This window comes from Sceloporus undulatus, chromosome 2, assembly GCF_019175285.1.
Source record: "Sceloporus undulatus isolate JIND9_A2432 ecotype Alabama chromosome 2, SceUnd_v1.1, whole genome shotgun sequence".
NCBI classification, from domain to species: domain Eukaryota; kingdom Metazoa; phylum Chordata; class Lepidosauria; order Squamata; family Phrynosomatidae; genus Sceloporus; species Sceloporus undulatus.
Window position 1 is genome coordinate 222,885,445 of NC_056523.1, and position 11,852 is coordinate 222,897,296.

General features: G+C 44.6%; 1 protein-coding gene across 6 annotated transcripts in view; it reads left to right on the forward strand.

Annotated features, from left to right (window-relative positions):
* Positions 1-407: 407 nt before the first annotated feature.
* The window catches only part of FAM131B (family with sequence similarity 131 member B), a 94,939-nt gene continuing 83,494 nt past the window's right edge, over positions 408-11,852 (forward strand). For 3 of the 6 annotated variants that reach the window (XM_042450036.1, XM_042450040.1, XM_042450035.1), the window contains exon 1: positions 3,552-3,764. In XM_042450036.1, coding sequence (XP_042305970.1) covers positions 3,662-3,764 — 103 coding nt within the window. In that variant the 5' untranslated portion in view covers positions 3,552-3,661. Of the gene's footprint in view, positions 505-3,549; positions 3,765-11,852 lie in introns of those variants that run through there. The other 3 variants (XM_042450039.1, XM_042450038.1, XM_042450037.1) reach the window with 3 other exon arrangements.

Genomic DNA, 11,852 nt, shown 5'->3' on the forward strand with positions numbered 1-11,852 from the left:
CTCCTCTTCCTCTTCCTCCTCTCCTTCCTCTATCTCCTTCTCCTCCTCTCCTCCTCTTCCTCTTCTCCTTCCTCTTCCTCCTCTCCTTCCTCTATCTCCTTCTCCTCCTCTTCCTCTTCTCCTTCCTCTATCTCCTTCTCCTCCTCCTCCTCCTCCTCTTCTCCTTCCTCTTCCTCCTTCCTCTATCTCCTTCTCTCCTCCTCCTCTTCTCTTCTCTCTTCTCTTCCTCCTCTCCTTCCTCTATCTCCTTCTCCTCCTCTCCTCTTTCCTTTCCCTCTATCTCCTCTCCTTCCTCTTCCTCTTCCTCTCCTTCCTCTATCTCCTCTCCTCCGCGTCCGCTTCTCCTTCCGTCATCTCCTTCTCCCGCCTCCTCCCCTCTTTTTCTCCTTCCTCTTCCTCCTGTCGGGGGAAGGAGGACCACCGCCTCCCCTTTCCCTGGCTCTGCTCCTGGCTCCCCTTGGGCTCCAAATCTAGGAGACGATTTTTCTTCTTCGGTGGGAACTGGTGTGTATGTGTGTGTGTGTGTGTGTGTGTGTTGAGGCTGTGTGTGTGTGTGCTTTCTCTGGCAGACAACGCGTGGAGAGGGAGAGGGAGCGCTGGCATCTGCACTGCAGAACCCCCCCCCCCGGCCTGAGGCCCCTTCAGCCTCCCTGGGCAGCCCCAGCAATGCCAGGGCAGGGAGCCAGGGGTGGGTTGAGTGTCCCAGGCTGTTTTGGGTGCCCTTGGCCTTGGGCTGTGTGTGAGAGAGGGCTGTTGGAGGAGATGGATGGCACCGCATGCTGCCAAGTGCAGGAGCAAGGAAGGAGGGAGGGGAGGGGGATTGGTCCTCCCTTCTCCTCCTCCTCCTCTTCCATGTTTTCTACCAAGAGCTGTGTGTGTGTGTGTGCCCCCCCCCAGCTGCGGTGTCTGGCATGCCAGCGGAGGGTACCCTACCCTCCTCTCCGCACTGTTGTTGTTCTCAGACTCCCCCTCTCTCTCACTGCAGTGATGGCTGCACAGCCCTCCTTCCCTCCCTCCTCATGGCTGCCCACGCCTCAGCAGACAACAACGGGCACCTCCTCCAAGGCAAGAGCCCCACCACCATCTCCTCCTCCTCCTGGCTGCCAACTCCCCTCCACAACCAAACTGGCACCAATCTGCCTCTCATAGACTCATAGATTTGGAAGAGACCACAAGGGCCATCCAGTCAAACCTCTGCCATGCAGGAAATCCAAATCAAAGCATCCCCATTGATAGATGGCCATCTAACCTCTGCTTAAAGACCTCCAAGGAAGGAGACTCTACTACACTCTGAGGAAGGAGCGTGTTCCACTATCAAACAGCCCTTACTCGCCTTCATCCAGCTTTCCATTGCTGTTGTTCTTGTGTGCCTTCAAGTCATCTCCAACTTATGGCAGCCCTACAGCTATGGTTCCCCCCCCCCCCTGGCAAGGTTTGTCCAGCCTTTGCGGCTGAGAGAGTGTGACGTCTTTGCCCAAGGCCAAGCTGGGACTCGAACCCTGGATCTCCACAGCCCTAGTCCAGTCAGTGCTCAAACCATTGAACAACGTTGGCTCCTTCTACCCTCCACCTTTCCCAGTGTTATTGCCTTTTCCAGTGAGCCATGCCTTCTCATTGTATGGCCAAAGGAGTTTTATCACACAATCGGAGGTTTATCCCATGAATATCCCAGACAAATCCCACCAATCAAGTGGTCGCAAAGAAGCATTAACGCCCATCTTTTTACTTTCGGGATTTCGATGCCAATGCATTTCCGATATTGCTTCCTTTGCGCAATTATTGTGTGTGATAATTTGCAGGATGCTTTCAATGGGCTTTAATCTCTTTAATGCCGAAATCAGTCCCAGTGTGATCAACTCCAAAGTACAACAACCTCAGTTTAAGCATCTTGGAGGTCTTTAAGCAGAGGCTGGGTGGCCACTTGTCAATGGGGATGCTTTGATTGAGAGTTCCTGCATGTCAGAAGGGGGGTGGACTGGATGGCCCTTGGGGTCTCTTCCAACTCTATGATTCTATGATCTTGGCTTCTAAAGAGATCTCCGCAAGAGCCATCCAGTCCAACCCCCTGAGAAAGCATGAGAGCCAGTGCAGTGTAGTGGTTTACACATTGGATGGCACCCCCCCCCCACTCTGGAGAAACTTGACAAGAAAACCTTGTGATGGGTTTGCCTTAGGGTTGCCGTAAGTTGGAAACAACTTGAAGGCACACAACGACAAACCCACTGGGTGACCTTCGGCAAGTCACACTTCCCCCAGCCTCAGAGAAAGGCAAAGGCAACCTCACTTGTACAGATCTTGCCAAGGAAATCCCATGACTTTAAACAGGCTGGATGGCCATCTGTTGGGGATGCTTTGACTGAGAGTTCCTGCATGGCAGGGGGTTGGACTGGATGGCCCTTGTGGTTTCTTCCAACTCTACGATTCTATGATTCCTTAGGGTTGCCATAAGGATGAACTTGGCCCCAGGTACCACAGTCCACCAAGAAGTTCTGCTCTATTCCCAGTGCGAGGAAATAGGACCTACATAGATCTCATTTAGGCTGCATCCGCACTAGAGAAATAATCCGGTTTGACACTATTTTAGCTGCTATGTCTCAGTACTGTGAAATTCTGGGAATTGTATTTGTTGGTGGTGCCAGAGCTCTCTGGCAGAGGAGGCACAAAGCTCCAATTCCCAGGATTCCATAGGATGGAGCCATGACAGTTAAAGTGGTGTCAAACTGGATTATTTCTGCAGTGCAAATGCAGACTTTAAGAGGCATTCTCTAGAGATCTTACCAGTAGATTGTGCCCCATGATGCTGGTTGGTGGGTAGTGTGTTGCTCCTATTTGGGCATCCTGGTTTTGGCCCTGAAATGCTTTGGGCCATGCTCTGGCTCCTTATGCCTGGCCCACAAGATAAATTTCTCTTTTGGGTTCGTATTTTACACTGGTTCCCTGCCAAATCTCAGGAGGCCCTGGTTATTTCAGTGTCATCTACCATTATATCCAGCACATCCAGACAGTGTGTCCAGACAGCTGCAAACGCACTTACAAGGAAGCAAGTCACGTTGAGCTCTTGTAACTTGAAAGTAAACATGCTCAGTGTAATGGTGACTTCCCCATTGGCCAGAGAGGGAGTTTAGTCTTCTAGCAGGAGATTGAATGAGGAACCTTCTATTTCTTTACCTAGGTGCCTATTAAATGCAGTAGCATAGTAAAAGGCTGTCACATAAAAGGGAAAAACGAGAGTTGCTGTGGATGGTTGAACCTGTGGATGTGGAGGACCAATTGTATATAGATGTTTAGGTGCTCAGGAAGCCATGCTTTCCCTCACTCGTAGTAGTTGTTAAGAGGAATGGTACCTGCTTGTGCCCCCAAGACTGGCAAATGTCAAACTGAGAGAGATCCCCATCTTGGAAATGTAGCTGTGGATGGAAGCAGTAATAGAGGCGCATGTGTGTATATGTGCACATGTATTTCCGTGCATGCATGGGTGTGTGTGCTTATGTGCACCTACGTAACCCTTTCACTGTGAGAGAAAAGATGTGGGAATCCTGTACTTTTTTCAGCTGGGATGCTGGGAGGGAAAATGTTCGGCAGACTTCCAAGCCTACCACCACACCATTCCCTTTAATCAAATTTGCAGCCTCCCACAGCTGCATTTTAATAAGCAGTGGCAATGAGGCCCTTGGAGAGAGTTCACGGATCTCCTATGTCAAGCCTGGTTTTGCCTTATCTTGTGAATCATCTGCTGGCACATCCTGCGGACACACAGGGTTCAGGTAGATACAGTACTGTATATGGTTTGCCCTCTTGATGCGTATATAAGCAGGGAGCTTTCTGCCATCCATGCCTGTTGGCTGTCCTGTGCCTTTCATGCAGCTGAGACCTCCTAACTTTGCCAGTTTATATTATTTCCTGGCTCTGCTTATGAGGCAGTCAGTTTATGTGGCAGAGCAGAGAACAGTGATCTGTAACAGAGGAACAAATATACTGTGCATTTGGAACTTCTCTAAACAAGTCCCATTAAAGAGGCTAGGAGCTCTTCAGGAATGCAGTGATAGTGCTGCTGTATAGCTGCCCTTCACTTTGATGAGGCTTCCAAGGGGAGGCTCAGGATGAGCTGCACTCCATTTTAATTTGTAGTGTGTGTATGTGTCTGGCTGGCATTTTCTACCTCAGTCCTTCACATGCTGTGCATTTGGTTGATCTTGATCTTATTACTAAATATGAGACTTCATAGAACTAGACATATGCACTTGACAGCTAAGTACAGTGGGCCTTTGGTATCTTCTAGTGTTTGGTTCCAGGACCTCCCGCAGATACCAAAGTCCGTGGATGCTCAAGTCCCATTATATGAAGTGGCATAGTAAGATGGTGTCCCTTATATAAAATTGCAAAATCAGGGTTTGCTTTGTGGAATTTATAGACTTTAAAAAATATTTTAAAACCATGGATGCCTGAATCCTTGGATTAAAAATATATATACTTGTATCAGTGGATACAGAGGGCTGACTGTAATGCATTGTTGGATCCTGTGCACTTTTATTGTTGGTAAAAGACTTGTACTTCAAGGTATAAAAGATAAACATTTACCATCTATCATTCCGTTGTGAGAAGATCGTACTGGTTTCAGCTACATGTAAACATGTGTTTTATAGATATCAGCTCCAAAAATGTATTTTTGGATATGTGGTCATCTTATATTGATGGATACACCTAGGCCAGTCCAAGTTTGTTCCCTGTGACCCCCTGCAGTTTCCCCCCTAATTTCTTCTTCTTCCTCTTTCCCTTTAGCCTTCCTTTGCATTTCTAGTTGAAACATCCATTTTTTTAAAAAAAAAGTGGAGCTTGTCATGTATGCTTTTAAAAAATAATGCATTGAACTCACAATTGTAAATATTTTGTACTGAATTTTATGTATTGAATATACCACCCGATCTCAGGTAAGCATCTTGCATACTTGACCTCTTGGTTACTGTATTAAGTGCCCTTCTTCAGTTGTTCATGCATTTGATATAGTAGGATTTATTTTTTAAAAAATATTTTTTATTATAGCAAAGATAAATGATATATATAGATACAACATTCTGCTACATAGATCAATAACATTATTCTTTAACACATCATCTCTAGTTTCATTTTATTACCATTCATTTTATCACATTTTCCTTTTTTATGTTTTTCCATTGATCTTACTTCCTTCTCTTCCTTGCATTATTCATATTGCTTTCTCACATCATTCCCTTTTTCTTTTCACCTATTGTAAATTTTGTTGTATTTTCTCTTTTTTCATTGATGCGGGAGGATTTCTTGTGACCAATATTACAACAACATATGGCATCATAGGATTCCTTGATAGTTTTGTTACAATATACTAAGGTACAATAGGTATTAAAGTCCCACTGACTGCTGTCTGTAATCCAAACACCTTAGGGATGGGGTAGTTTGCATCAGAAATGTAGCAGAAAGGGATACTTACATTAAATTCCTATTCACATCTACTTAGAAGTAAACATCATTGAGATAAATAGACTCTACATCTAGTTAAGTCTGTATAACATTTCAGGCTTAACCCTTTCAGCTATTGCAGCTGCATCTGTACTGCAGAAATAATCCAGTTTGACACCACTTTAACTGCCCTGGCTCAATGATATGGAATTCTGGGAATTGTAGTTTGCTGTGGCACCAGAGCGGAGCCCCATATTTTCACCAGGACTGAGCTGGCACTTGGGGCTTCAGTAAAGATTTGGCAGATACATCTGAGTATCTGACCACTAATAACAACCAAGTCAGCAGCTTTGGTTAGTTTTATGCAAAACTAAACTCGGTATTTATTGTAAAATATTGTTATTGCTATTTGCGAAATAAATCTATTCATTTATATTTGCAATGCATTGTTTATTTGGTTACCTTTTGTTACATTTTTGAGGAGTTCAGTGTTCCTTAAAATTTGCAATTTGTTTCATTATATTTGTATTCTAAGCAGAAAAAGAATAGTGTTGGAGTATGACTCTGGAAACCTGGGTTCGATTCTCTGCTCAGCCACGAAACCCACTAGATGACCTTGGGCAAGTCACATTCTCTCAGTCTTCAGGGAAGATAATGGCAGACCTCCTCTGAACAAATCTTGCCAAGAAAGCTCTGTGATAGGGATGCCATAAGCCAGAAACAACTTGAAGGCACACAACACACATACATAGCATATTTTCCTCCTCCATCACATACAAAACAGCCCTATGAAGTAGTTCAGCTGAGTATGTTAACTGTCCACATTCACCTAATGACTTGTATGGTCAAATGAAAAAAAAATGATTTCCCTTTGTCCTGGTCATAGTCCAAGATGCTGTCCTCTAAGGCAGTGTCCTTTGTCATTGATGCCTGATTGTGGTCTGGTTTGAAGATGACTGTGGTTATGGAGCCACTGGGCAAAGCTTTTCTATGGCACTGTGTTTGCTCCAGATTGCTGCTCTCACTCCTGTCCTGACAGCTGGCATTATAATGGAGTGTAGAAGATAAATAGCATCTATTCATAGGTATTGTTGGGCAATTGGACATTTGGGACTAACAACTGAATTTAGACCTCTATGCAGTCATTGCATTGGCTTGCTTTCCAATATTTAACAGAAATAAACTGTTCAGAGACTGTCCCTTCTTTTCTTTGTGTCCTCAAGACAGAAGGCTTTCTCAAAATAAGAGATAGTTTTCCTAAAAGACTTCAACAATACCTGCAGAGTGGCATAACTGCAGAAGAGTGAGAATTGCTGATACCAATAATCTCTGGTTGATGAGGTCCCAAATCAAAGAGAGCATCTTATAAATACATTCTATATCCATGGATTTTTTATCCATGCGGTCTTTAAAAAGATATACAGATATATTTTAAATAATTAAATACATATTTTAAAAATATATATCCATACTTTGCAGTATGTTAAAAATGTATTACCCCCCCCCCAAAAAAAAACCCCACTAAACCTTGACTTTGCCATTTTATATAAAGGGGCCTGAACAGATAGGCCAAAATAAAGCTGCTTCGGGTCACTTTGGAGGTATGCTGTTTAAATGACACACATGCATCTTAAGAGGCCAGGAGCTGCACCAAAGGTGCGCTCTAGTCCTTAGGACTGGAGCATGGCTTTGGCATGGCTTCTGGCTTGTTAAGATGGCATGCAGCATTTAAACAGCATATCTCCAAAGTGACCTGAAGCAGCTTTATTTTGGCCTGTCTGTTTGGGCCCAAAGGATACCTTTTTATCATGCCATTGTATTTAATGGGACCTGAGCATCTATGGAGTTTGGCATCCTGGAAGCAAACCCCAGTGGATACCAAGGGTCCACTGTATGCCGAAATCACCTCACTCTGTAGGGACTATAAGTAATGTCTCCAAAACCGGAGGCTAAGTTTTTACAAAGTTTATTGATAGCTAATAGTGCATCTTGGTCAAATGTATCAAATAGGTTTCCATAGGTTCAGATTAGTGTTCTGAACTCAAGAATGGGTAGCAGCAATCAGTGAATGCAAGCGGCAATATATATTCAGTTTCACCATCTTTTAGACTGAAATGTGTGCAGGCAAAACCAAATAGCATATTTATGGTCTGACTCCAAGAGATAGTAGAAAGAAAGCGAGAATGTCCATGCCGCAGGCAGTGATGGCTTTGTCGTGCTCATAGAAAGTTCATTAGAGTGAGATGCAAATTGAACATCTGGTGAAAACTGAACATCACCATTAGCTGCTGTGCCTGATGGTTAACTCCATTCTTTGAAATCTCTGTGCTGAAATCCCTGCAATTTTTTGCACTGGAAAACCATGCAGTTTTTAGATCAGAAATACATGTCAGGGCTATGGTGCTACATGACCTTAGTCATTTTTGTTTGTTATGGTCCAGTTGATTTCAGTTCCAGCAGATCATACTTTATGTCCTGCCAAGTAATACCCAGAACATATTTTTACAGCATTTTAGGATATACTCCAAAGTGGCATTGTCCAAATACGTTATTCATTAAGATAATCTTAATTAATCTAATTTGTCTTCCAAAACATACTCCCATTTTTCTCTTGCATGCGAATTCACGGTATTTTATCATCTTCTTCCTTCCATAATCACCCACGCGTTCTCCTAAAATAACAAACACCATCCCCAGTGACACCCACACTGAGTTGGCCATGATTTTACTGCAGTACTGATCATTACCCTTTTAGAGACTTTAAGGAAAACGAGTCAGTGTTGCATCGTGGTTTGATGGATGCTCTGGGGACCAGGGTTCGAATCATCACTCAGCCATGGAAACCCATTGGGTGACCTTGGGTGAGTCACACTCTTTCAGCCTCATCAAAGGCAACCCCCTCTGAACAGATTTTATGAAGAAAACCCTGTGATAGGTTTGCCCTGCAGCTGCCATAAGTTGAAAACAACTTGAAGTCACACAGCAACAAAAAGCACGAGATTTCATAGTGCATGGAAGTACTGGGAAATGAAGTCAGTGCATTCCCCATAGGAGAAAAGTAGGCAAAAATACAGTGCCCCAGATGTCACTGGTCTGCATGTTGCAGCAGCACTAGCCAGCACAGCTGTTAGGTTGGAATTTGGGGAGTTGTAGTCCTGCAACATCTGGCAGGCCTCACTTGCCCACCCTTGTCAGAAGAGATTTATTGTTTGTGTGGAATATAATAGTGGGGCTTGGTGATGGCGATAGTGAAGAAAAATACTGGTAATCAGTGGAGCCTTAGGCTGCATCTTCACTGTAGAAATAATCCAATTTGACACCACTTTAACTGCCATTGCTCAATGCCATGGAATTCTGGGAATCATAGTTTTTGGGAGACATTTAGCTTTCTTGGTTTCAGCATCTTTTAGATCGAAATGTGTGCAGGTGTTGAAACCAAATAGCATATTTATGTCTGACCCAGGAGATAGTAGAAAGAAAGCAAGAATGTCCAGAAAGCTCTGGTGCCACAGCAAACTACAATTCCTAGAAATCCATAGTAGTGCATAGCAGGGCCAGGTGTCTTATCTAGTGGCCTTGAAGGCCTGGCTCTCCGAGCGCTCAGAGCTGAGAATGTGCTTTCACTTCTGTGGGAAACAGGAGGGGCTTCGCTTGGCGGGTTTCTGCTTGGGAGGGGATTTGGCTTTTGGGGATTCTGTTACTTTGTCTTTGGGAGGGTGTGGTCAGTCTCAGCTAAGAAGCTGAGTGAGGCACATGTCTGATTCTGGATCTATCAATAAAGTGCTGTTGATTATATCAATCAAGCTGACTGGTTGATTGTCTGGAATTCTGAGTGCTAACTCTGACAGAAATATAGGATGGATGATAGGATAGATAATGTCTGAGAAAGCCAACTATCCTAAATAGACAAACCATCTTTTAGGATAAAAGTACCACCTGTTTGCTCAGGGATAGCTTTTACTGTGTTTAGTGGGCACTAAGGTGAATATGCATAGGAATCCAGCCTTCACTGAATTTTATTTGTTATATTTTTAATACAATACGGTATTAAAAATTATCCACAGATTCAGCCATCTATGTCTTGAAACTTTTTTAGAAATATATAAATCCTGAAAAACTAAACTGTGGTTTTGGCATTTTATATAAGGAATGCCATTTTACTGTACCATTGTATTTAATGGGTCTTGAGCGTCCACAGATTTTGGAATCCATGAGGTGTCCTGGAACCAAACCCCAGCGGCTATCCAGGGCCCACTGTACTAGTGTACTTGATATCACAAGTAATACAGTAAAACACTCAACATAGCATGAATGATAATTGCTTAGAGCCTTTATTTCTCACTGGATCCACTGAGACTCTTGCCCAAACCGGAGATGCTTCTGCTCATGTCGGGGCATGGTGGATGATGCCAGTCTCTAGTTATCTTCAAATAGCTATTCCAGTGGTTTTCACTTTCCAGTAGCATCTCTGACAAATCTGCTGGCCTTCTGAAGCTGGTCTTCAGTTGGAAAAGTGAATGGTTGCAAATGGAGAGGAGTGGGGCTTCCAGGCCTGAGATCAGGCAGCCAACTACATAGAGAAAGTGCCGCCAGGTGACAGAGATCTAATTAGGATAGTCTAACATTAGCTTTATATCTTTTCTTTTTTTTTACCAAAGTGTTCAGTAAATAAAGAAGCATTTTGGAATATACATTTTCCAAATTTTTGTCCTAATCCTAGGCATCCATTGGAAAGAAAGTGGCATACTTTAGATGTTAAAAGGGCAGTAAGGACATGCAATCAGCCCTCCATATCCATGGATGTTTTATCCATGGTTTGAAAATATTTTAAAAAGGTATAAATTCCAAAAATCAAACTTTGATTTTGCTATTTTAGATAAGGGACACCACTGACCTATGTCATTTTTAATTAGATTTGAGCATCCATTGATATTGTTATCCATGGAGGGTGGTCCTGGAATCAATCCACAGCAGATACTGAGGGCCCACTGAATGAGAAAAGGCCAGTGGATATAAGACATACTGAGGTACTGCTTGGGTCTTTTAATCCAAAGACATTAGGAAATAGGGCATCTAGGAATATGATTGTGAGCTGGCAGAAGGCTTGCATATTCTTATGGTATGATTATGCAAACGTGCCCCGGCCACAGCAGGTATGAGCTTATTCTATCTTTTCTGTGGCTGCAAGCACTGCTAATGCCTTGTCTGTGTCTCTGCATGAGGTATGCAGTATAGTGGGGTGGAAGGAACCATCTCTGTTCATCAGACATTGTAAGATTGATAAGTCTGCACAGGCGTCTTTTGGATGCATGGCATTGCAATCAGTTAGATACTTTAGTGAGCTGCTATACCCACCCGATAGTTGGAGCTTGTGTTTCTCCCATTGCGTATCTCCTGTTGGTTGTGGATTGCTCCTCCTAAATCATCCAGAGAATGTAACGTTGGTACTTACTGTGATAAACCATTCTTGGATGGTAGGAGGAGTGATCCACCCCCACCTGGTGAGTGGTTATAAACTTGGGGGGGGGGGAGAGAATAACATAAAAATAAATGCATGGGGGCCCTTGGTATCCGCTAGGATTTAGTTCCAGGACCCACATGGAAAGTAAAATCTGTGGATGCTCAAGTCCCATTACTAGGGTTGCCATCCCTGGGGACCTCCAAACCAGGAAAAAATGTAGGACAAGGTTTAAAAATGTAGGACCTTTTATTTTCCTGGACAGGAAATTAAAAAAAAAAGGTCCTACATTTTTCAACCTTGTCCAAGGCCTGGCTAGGGCTTGGGAGGCAGCGTCCCCCAAGCCCATGCCAGGCCTCGGAGGACTCCGCGATCGCAGAGCCCCATCCAGGGCCTCGCTGGGGGGGGAATCCCGGGGGAATCCCCCGCCTCCCCGTGCGCCTGTGCCACCTTCCCCCACCTCCTCTCCCCCTCCCCGCATGGAGGAGGTGCTGCCTCCGTCCACCTTCGCCTCCTCTCCTGGGGGAGAGGGGGCGGAGGAGGAGGGTGGCGCGGGCGCGCGGGGAGGCACCGCCTTCAGCTTCGTCTCCTGCGCCCCAGGCAGGCCTCACTGCCCTCCTCTTCCTCCCCGCCTCCCCGAGGAAGAGGAAGAGGACAGCAAGGCCTGCCTGGGGCGCAGCAACCCAGGCTGCAACTGGGGGGCTCCCGGTTTTGGGGCTGCACCCGTGCCGGGAGGGGCTCGAGGCCCCCAAAATCGGGAAATTCCTGGTTGCAGCCAGGTTATGGCAAGCCTACCCATTACATACAATGGGGTACTACTACTACCACTACAGTGGGCCATTGGTATCCACTAGGGTTTGTATCCAGGACTTTCCTCGGATACCAAAATCTGTGGATGCTCAGAATGGGACATTATTATTATTATTATTATTATTATTATTATTATTATTATTATTATTAT